At 32.9% G+C, this 10613-nt stretch overlaps 1 protein-coding gene across 1 annotated transcript; it reads right to left on the minus strand.

Moving 5' to 3' along the window:
- Window positions 1-8055: 8055 nt before the first annotated feature.
- On the minus strand, window positions 8056-9118 carry LOC139490041 (type VI secretion system spike protein VgrG1b-like). The gene is made up of 2 exons (XM_071276917.1): window positions 8655-9118; window positions 8056-8227 (listed from the first exon to the last, which is right to left on the minus strand). Exons 1-2 carry the CDS (start codon window positions 9116-9118, stop codon window positions 8056-8058), a joined length of 636 nt encoding a protein of 211 aa, XP_071133018.1.
- Window positions 9119-10613: the final 1495 nt, after the last annotated feature.

A 10613-nucleotide genomic window follows, 5' to 3' on the forward strand; every position in this document is an offset into this window, starting at 1 on the left:
AGGGTTTGGATTGATTTTGGGAGTTATGGTCCCAAAGGTTTAGGAACAACAGGCCGAAAAGAGGACCCAAAATAAGCATTTTTGTAGTTTTCAAACAATAACTTGTGTTTAAGTGTATGAATCTCTTTGAAATTATACCACAAGTTTCCATACTATGAAGGGATGGTTAGTATTGACTTTGGGGGGTAATGGCTCAAAATGTTTTGGAATTAGGGGCAAAAAAACAGGAAAAACTAGGTTTTTGGTCGATGGACAATTAAGACAATTTAAAAGCAGTGTAAGGGAGGAAACTGAAATATATTTAACATACAATGTTGGGTATGTTTGGATTTACCTCCCTTACACTACTTGTAAATTATGTATAAAGAAATGTTAGGTTTTGGACTAATTGCAAAAAAAGGGTGGTTGTAGTTTTCAATTTTTTTTCCAAATTTCTCAAATTCCAAATTTTTGAAAAGTTTGAAAAAGAAATTTTCAATTGCACAATTGACATCTGTTTTGTGTCAGAAACTCATATTATGTCAAAAAAATTGATCACAATCCAAATGCAGAGCTGTATTAAGCTTGAATGTTGTGTCCATACTTGCCCCAACTGTTCAGGGTTTGACCTCTGCTGTCGTATAAAGCTGCGCTCTGCGGAGCACCTGGTTGTTAACCATTTGTTTTACAAATTTTAATGTTGATGCTTGACAGCTTAAATTGATGGTATTGGTCCTGGTTTTACCGTATTGGGTAATTGGGGATCTGTCTCATTGACGTTAATCCTACATCTTCTTGTATCGGTCTTTGTCTCATTTGACCTTGTAACTATTTTAATCACTTTGCATCTGACAAACATTTGTTCTGTTGAATTCATGATACGAATTTCTACCAAACAAGGACTGAAAAATTCAGTTTGGATATGATTCGATATTTTTCTATGGTATACTATAGAGTTATGGACATCCTCCTACAGTGAAATTAAGCTCAAAATCGGTTCCTTTTGGTTGGGCAGGATATATAAATAGACATGCCATGTATGATCACAATTTGGATATTAGATCAAATCACAAGCATTGAAAGACAGGCGCGTAGTTACGTTTACGTCAAAACGCCCGTGCGTACACTTGATTTTTGATAAAAAAAATAGTTAAATCTATATAGAATAAAAAGATCTGTTTAAAAGCACATCAGCCTTGTAATTCTTTCTTCAAAGGCTTGTCAATTGTAATCACGAATAAAAGTGATGAAATTTACTTTTTAACCAAATGGTATCTTAATATATATTTGTTCAGTTAAAGTCTGAATCTACTGTGAATCCTTTTGTTTAAAGCAATTTATTATCTGCTGAGATTTGATATGTGGTTTGCATTTTTGTCGAACTTATGACATAGCAATCCTCATTTTGTCGGCGGTGTCAATATCTAGTTCAGTATGTTGGTAAGTTTTCGTGAAATTTATGGAAGTTTGACAGAGGTTTGTAAATATCAAAAAAATATCCAGAATGATGATTTTTTTACAAATTGATCATGCTTACAAGGGGTAATTGCCAAACATACCGGTTCAAAGGTTAGCAATTTTCTGACCCATTTGAAGAGTGAATTTTCCCCTCTCAACCGGTATTTTTGGCAAATACTCCTGGTAATATAAAAAAGAAGATGTGGTATGATTGCCAATGAGACAACTATTCACAAAAGACCAAAATGACACAGACATTAACAACTATAGGTCACCATACGGCCTTCCACAATGAGCAAAGCCCATACCGCATAGTGAGCTATAAAAGGCCCCGATAAGACAATGTAAAACAAGTCAATCGAGAAAACTAACGGATAAGCAAAATTTTGAAAGGATTTTTTTTTGTTCATATTTCATTATCATACTGACAAACGGACTTATCTTTACGCAACTAACAGACGGTCTGGGATTAATTTTTTTTACATGATAATTTTATAAACCTTTATAGATTGTCTTGAAATTTGTACTGATGTACAGACTTTAAAAAACACAATGCCCCACTGGGCATAAAAATACACCATTTAGATTCTAAAGTATGTTGCTATTGATGAGTTTTTAATAACAGGAAAGGTTTCCCATTATCAATAACTCGTTAGCTTTTGGGGGCTTTGCCCCCTCGAGCCCACTACCACCCGGTGCTTTTATCTGGACCCACTTACTGAAGTTCGGGCGTACACTGCACCTTTTGTTACAGAAAGCTTGACATAGGGATAGTGATCCTGCTATCATCTGACGGCAGTGGTGTTAGATAACTTTTTTAAAGCTTTATATTTTAAAAGGTAGAAGACCCTGATGCTTCATACTTTGCAGATAGATGCCTTATGTTAGGAAATTTGGTTCAGTCAAATGTCCATTGTTCTTGACCTCATGGTTCAGTGACTACTTTAAAAAAGTTGTGATTTTTTGTAATGTTAATTTCTTTCTTATTATGAGTAATATGAAAACTATATTTAGTAAGTGTGTTCCTTGAAATGTCCTCAATTTTATGTTTCAGTGGTCAAAGTTTAGTTTTTTTAGTTTAATCTTTTTTTTGATACTATCCCAAAATTGGCAAAAATTATTATCAAAGGACTTGCTGACCCTATTGATGACCTCCTGTGTAAGAATACACGCATATCTTTGGACTAGGAGAGGTTGTATTGACCAAATCTTTACATTAAGAAACATTATAGAACAATGCACAGAATGTCAATGGTAAATATATATACATTTTGTTAAATGAGAAAGCATTTGACAGCATCATTCATCCACAGGTATAGTCTTGGAAAGATATTCTGATCATTTGGCATTTGGCAACATCTTATTGATCTCATAAAAAAATCTACCATAGCATCAGGTGTGCTGTTGGATGCAGTGAAAAGGAAAATCAAAACATGTACTTCCAATTTAAAATGGGTGTAAGTCAATGATGTGTCATTGATTCTTTTCATCAAAGTCATAGACTGGACAATGAGACAACTGCTGATACACCAAGAGGCATTTAATTGAACACCTTCATCACTTTGGAAGACCTTGATTTTGCTAACGACCTAGCATTACTGTCTCATCCACATCAACATATTCAGGATAATACCATAGAACTACTCTAATATTCAGGAAAATGGGGCTGAAAATTATAACTTAGATTATGATTAAATATAAACAACCCAGTATCTGTTTTACTGAAAAGAAAAAAAACCATTACCACATGTTGAAAAGTTTCCATACTTTGGCAGCCCTGTTAATAGTACCAATAATGGGAGCAGAATCTGACATCATAGAAGACTAAGGGCAAGGCAAGGTCAGCTGGCAGAAGATCTAGGCAACACACAATCTGCACCAACTAAACCTTTACAGCAGATGTGTCTTGCTGTACTTTAGTTTAGATCAGAATGTTAGAGGATCACAGATCACATGCACGAATCTTGAGGCTACTAAAAATCCCAAACCAGAATCTCGCCTGATGCCAATAAAAAGATAAATCTACTACTATAATGAGAGGATGATGCACATGGATTTGTCATTTCATAAGGTAAAAAAAGAAAGGAAATCATGTCTAAGACTGCACTACACTGGATTTGAGTAGGTAAAAGAAAGAGGAACACATAGAATGACATGGAGACAAACTAGAGGCAGAGACTACTCACTAGTCAACATTAACAGACATGGGGAACTCTACATCAATGACAATGGTGCCTGGGCCAAAAAAAAAAGTACTGCCAGTAATTTACATAAATAACTACCGGTACTGTTTTCAACACAGATCTTTAAACTTCATATATGCTATTATGAAAATGTTTGTGGAGTTATTTTCTAATTTTCTAGAACATGTTTTTTATGCCTCAACCAAATGTTATGAAACTGATACACAATATTTTAATCACAAAATGCAGATCAATTTTTAATTTTAGTAGCGTCATTAGAACCATTCTACAGATATGGCCCTTTATAAATGGAAAAATTAAAATAAAATAGTTTTAGTTTTCTAACTTAAGTTTGCCTCAACCAAATGTTATGATACAAAATACTTATTACCATGAAACAAAAATCAAGTTTGATTTTTTGTGGCGTCACATTTAGGTTTTTTGAGTTGAGCCCCTCTACAAATGAAAAAAATGCTGATTTGTTTGTTTACATTCTTTAACTTTAGTTTGCCTCAATCAAATGTTACATATACACAATGCTTATTACTTCAGAATACGGATCAAGTTTGAATTTTGGTGGTGTCACTTCAACCTTTCTAGAGTTATGCTCCTTTACAAATGGAAAAAAAGGAATCTAATATCTGCTCTAAAAATATCAATGGTATAATTGTTAAAAAAAAAATTTGAAATTAAATGAATCAACTACAATTATGGACAAATGAAGATAACTCAAATTTTGAAAATTGATTTCAACCAACCACAATTATGGACAATGGAAGATAACTCAAATTTTTAAAATTGATTTTAACCAACCATAATTATGGACAAAGGAAGATAACATCTATTTATAGAATTAATTTTAACAATTACATTAACTACAACCAATGCTTTATACAATGCAATGTTAACTGAAAAAATTAAAACAATCTTTACCCATGGGTGCTAACAAGCACTTTGACTAATGTTCTTCAGTTTTGTCCCTTTATAACTATATGATATTTTGTTTCTGTTCTCTAACTTAAGTTTGTCTCAACTAAATTAGATGAAATTTATATATATAATGCTTATTACTGCTTAACTCAATTAAAGTTCAAATTTCAGAAGTGTCAGCTTCACAGTTCTTGTGTTATGTCCCTTCATTATGTTATATGCTAGCTACACATTCCACATTTATTTTTAGCAAAATTTTCAAATAAAAGGATACATGTACCAGTTTTGTGTCACTAACTGCATCCAGATGTCTGAAGTTAAAGTGAAGGATTGCACAAATGTTGTAATGATATTTCAGGAATTGACTTGTGAGCAGGCGGTATTTTTTTCAGCAAATATTGAAAATATGGTAACATTAATTTTTAAGCCAGATCTTTGGAACCTCACAGAAAGTTTTATGTTGTGCACCTTCCGAATATTGGGTTGTTTAAAGTGTTTTCTGTTGTTGATTATTCTGTATTGTCTAAGACAACATTCTGTGCTTCTACATGTATGTTCACAAATTACAAAATATATTATTTTCTTTTTGAATTCTTTTTTAGCTACCTCTTTTTATTGTAATGATCCCTTTTAACATTATATTTTCTATTTTAAAACTGCTGCTGAGTATAAAAGATGTCTTCCGTTATATCATATTTTGTGTAATTTTTACTTGACAGCATAAAATGTGAGTACTAGTTTAAAAGAAGAATGTTTTGATGTTATGTTGTATTTTATGTAATTTTCAGTAATATACAAATACTCACCTGTTCTTATGTGAGAAATAACTAATTCTAACAGTTTTTGGACTATTTTAGTAAATTTCAATTTAACATCACCTGTGAAATCATCTACTTAGTAGATTATCCAATACCGTAACAGACTTCAGCTGTAAAAATTAGCATAAAACTGATTTATTAAATTTACCTTTAATTTCATTAAGTGTGTAATTTCTTTTTTTATTGTAAGTATATGATAATTTTTATGACTTACAAAGAAGAACCTACGTTTTTATGATTTATAGATTGTTTGCTACCCTTGATGGAATAGCAGGGTTCTATCATCAGCCAGGTGAAGCCATGCGAGTTCGTGATCTACAATATAGATTAATGTCTTATGAATATCTTGATCCACTTAGCTACTATTAACATACTTTTTTATATCCATAAAATTACAAATCTAAGTTAAATTGTACTTCATATTCTCATTGGATCATAGTTTTGAATGACCCAGTACAGTGAATATTTTTGTCTGAAAAAAAATCCTTAGCTGACATAAAAATAAGATACTTAGTACAAGAACAAATCTAAATTCATGTTGTACCCTTTTTGATTTAATAATAATCTGCAATTTAGGATTTAATTCATCACTATGAACATATATTTTGATAATTCTGTACCTGTCTTTAATATAAAAAAAAAAAGTGTTCATGAATACATGTACAACCATATGTATATGCTGTCTACAGGTAGTTGTAGTTGTATTTGAAAAAGATGATACTGCCCTAAGTAGCAAAAGTGGGCATATATCTACTATGATGGAAGAAGTCCTTGAGTGATGAATGACTTAACTAAATTGAAATTTACAGAGCAACAATTGGAGTGTGTTTTTTTAATTAAGTAGCCATTTTGTTTGACCTAATAGAAATCTACAGACAGGCATTCAAAGTCAAAGGCTGAAAATGGATGTTGAAGTATGAAATCAAACAAAAGTCTTAAGGAAACGTTCCTTGTATTTCAGGAAATAAGCAGTCTTTGTTCAAGAAGCAGCCACATAGCATGGTCCTAGAATTGCAACTTAAACTGCAGATAAAGAGATAAACATTGACAGATATCTTTACTGATTTCACATTCTGTGATCAGTCACCATTGGGTGATATCTCCACCAATGATGTAATTTTTGTGACCTTTCACCATTGAGTGATATCTTCATCACTGATTACAAATTCTGTGATCTGTCACCATTAAGTGATATCTTAATCACTGGTTTAATATTCTTTGATCTGTCACCATAGAGTGATATCTTCATCACTTATTTTACTTTCTGTGATCTGTCACCATTGAGTGATATATTCATCACTGATATAACATCCACTGATCTGTCACCATTGAGTGATATCTCCACCAATGATGTAATTTTTGTGACCTTTCACCATTGAGTGATATCTTCACTGATTACAAATTTTGTGATCTGTCACCATTGAGTGATATATTCATCACTGATTCCAAATTCTGTGATCTGTCTCCATTGAGTGATATCTTCTTCACTGGTTTAACTTTCTGTGATCTGAAACAATTGTGTGATATCTTCATCACTGATTTAACATTCTGTGATCTGTCACCATTAAGTGATATCTTCATCACTGATTTAATATTCTTTGATCTGTCACCATAGAGTGATATCTTCATCACTTATTTTACTTTCTGTGATCTGTCACCATTGAGTGATATCTTCATCACTGATTGAACATTCTTTGAACTGTCACCATTGTGTGATATCTTCATCTGTGATTTAGCCTTTTATGATCTATTCTTTCAGTGGTATCTTCATCACTGATTTAACATTCTGTGTTATGTCGCGATTGAGTGATATCTTTGTCACTAATTTAAAATTCAGTAATCTGTCACCCTTAAGGGATATCTTCATTTATACTGATTTAACATTCTGTTATCCTTCACCATTGAGTGATATTTTCATCACTGATTTAACATTCTGTGATCTGTCACCATTGAGTGATATCTTTATCACTGATTTAACATTCTGTGATTTGTCACCATTGAGTGATATCTTCATCACTGATTAATTATTCTGTGATCTATCACCATTGATTGATATCTTCATTACTGTATTAACATTCTGTGATCTGTCACCATGTGAATGATATATTTTTCACTGATTTAACATTCTGTGATCTGTCACCATTGAGTGATATCTTTGTGACTGATTAAACATTCTATGATCTGTCACCATTGTGTAATATCTTCATCACTGATTGAACATTCGGTGATCTGTCACCGTTGAGTGATATCTTAAAATCACTGATTTAACAATCAGTGGTATGTCATCACTGAGTGATATCTTTATCACTGATTACATATTCTGTGATCTGTCACCATTGAGTGATATCTTCATCACTGATTTAACTTTCTGTACTATGTCGTCATTGTCTGAAATCTCCATCACTGATTTAACATGCTATAAGGTCTCTAACCAATGAGTTATATCTTCATCACTGATTTAACATTCAGTGATCTTTTACTATTGAGTTATATCTTCACTACTGATTTCATATGTTATGCCCTGACACCGTAGAGTGATATCTTTAACACTGATTAATCATTTTGTGATTTGTCATCATTAAGTGATATCTTTGTCGCTGATTTAACATTCTGTGATCTGTCACCATTAAGTGATATCTTTGTCACTGATTAAACATTCAGTGATATGTCACCATTGAGTGATATCGTCATTGCTGTATCAACTTTCTGTGATCTTTCACAATTGAGTGATATTTTTTCACTACTGTATTAACAGTCTGTGGTCTGTCACCATTAAGTGATATCTTTGTCACTGATTTAACATTATGTGATCTGTCACCATTGACTGATATCTTCATTACTGTATTTACGTTCTGTGATCTGTCATCATTGAATGATATATTTGTCACTGATTTAAGATTCTGTGATTTGTCACCTTTTAGTGATATCTTCCTCACTGATTAAACATTCTGTGATCTGACACCATTGCGTGAAATCTTTGTCACTGATTAAACATTCTGCGATCTGTCACCATTGAGTGATATCTTAATCACTGATTCGACATTCTGTGATCTGTCACCGTTGAGTGATATCTTCATTACTGATTTAACAATCAGTGATATGACATCTCTGAGTGAAATCTTTATCACTGATGAAATATTCTGCGATCTGTCACCATTGAGTGATATCTTCGTCCCTGATTCAACTTTCTGTGATATGTCGTCATTGTTTGAAATTTCCTTCACTGATTTAACATATTGTAATATGTCACCAATTAAGTGATATCTTCATCATTGATTTGACATACTGTGATCTGTAACAATAGAGTGATATCTTCATTACTGTATAAACATTCTGTGATCTGTCACCATTGAGTGATACCTTCATCACTAATTGAACATTCTGTGATCTGTCATCATTGAAAGATATCTTCATCACTGATTTAACTGTCTGTGACCTGTCAACATTGAATGATATCTTCATCACTGATTGAACATTCTGCGATCTGCCACCATTGAGAGATATCTTTATCACTGATTGAACATTCTGTGATCTGTCACCATTGAGTGATATATTCATCACTGATTGAACATTCTGTGGTCTGTCACCATTGAGTGATATCTTCATCACTGATTGAACATTCTGTGATCTGCCACCATTGAGTGATATCTTCATCACTGATTTAATATTCTTTGATCTGTCACCATTGAGTGATATCTTCATCACTGATTTAACATTCTGTGATCTGTCACCATTGAGTGATATCTTCATCACTGATTGAACATTCTTTGAACTGTCACCATTGTGTGATTCTTCATCGATGATTTAGCCTTTTATGATCTCTATTCTTTCAGTGGTATCTTCATCACTGATTTGACATTGTGTGTTATGTCGCGATTGAGTGATATCTTTGTCACTGATTTAAAATTCAGTAATCTGTCACCCTTGAGGGATATCTTCATTTATACTGATTTAACATTCTGTTATCCTTCGCCATTGAGTGATATTTTCATCACTGATTTAACATGCTGTGATATTTCGCCATTGAGGGAAATCTTTGTCACTGATTTAACCTTCTTTGATCTTTCACCATTGAGGGATATCTTCATTTATACTGATTTAACATTCTGTGATCTTTCACCATTGAGTTATATTTTCATCTGTTGTATTTCATTCTAAATTCTGACCATATTTGCCGGTTATTTTGTCAAACCAAACTGGTCAACTGGTCACAAATTTTAAAAACTGCTGTAGAAAACCGCAATAAAGTGACCAAAAACTAAGGTTGTTAGTTAGAATCCGCATATGGTAGGTGCAGTCGAATTTAACCTTAAATAACTGGGATTGCCCGGCAGTATTTCTACCGAAGGTCTGTGATTCTCTCCCGGCACTTTGGCTTCAACAAACAATAAAAACTGGTAAACACGAAATTAGGACAATATCAATTCCAACATGTCGGATCAGTATTATATTTCTTTCTGCTTTTTCATGTAGTGTACTTCAACTCTGTTAAGTTTCATCGATGTCTGTCTTGTCGTCATTACATGACCCGAATGACGGACAGATGGACGGACGGAGGGTGGGCGGACTGACTCGGTTTACCCTCCAAAAACTTTGTTCGTTGGATAGATATATAGCAAATTGTTGCTGAAGACCGTCTGTTGACGTCTAGACGTATTTCTAAAGTCTTGTGTGTTGAGTCGGGTTGCTCTCTCTCTTTTTAAGTATATAAAAATAGATAGAAATTTAGAGCTGGGTTCTTTTAGGTCAATCAAGTTCGATCATCAATAGACATTCATATTATTTGATAAAATTGTCTTGTTTTCCGTTTAATTTCATAAATTATTCATATATATTGTCAAATTTACTTATAAATTAACACAATTTGCGATAATCTTTTTAAAAAAAATGTGTTGGCAAGAAGTACACAATGCGAAAAATAGCGTTGATTCATCATAAAATGGGGGGCTAATAATTCTGTAAACCTTGGTTGCTTTTATACGGCACGGGTTGTTTTCATAAAAAATTAATGCATATGAACGAATCAACTGATTTATCTTTCGGTCAATAAAAGATCAGCAAATGCATGAATTGAACACCTACTGTAATTGATATGTATTTTCGATCCTCGAGAATTGAAAATCAGACGACACAAAGACAGCAGAATCAGTTTGTTGTTATTTTCTGTGTCGGCAAATGTGTCATTTGGGGTCGGCTGGATATCCAAAATACTTAAACCATTCGAGATAAAAGACGGAAGCAAATG

This window comes from Mytilus edulis, chromosome 1 (genome assembly GCF_963676685.1).
Source record: "Mytilus edulis chromosome 1, xbMytEdul2.2, whole genome shotgun sequence".
In the NCBI taxonomy this organism is placed as follows: domain Eukaryota; kingdom Metazoa; phylum Mollusca; class Bivalvia; order Mytilida; family Mytilidae; genus Mytilus; species Mytilus edulis.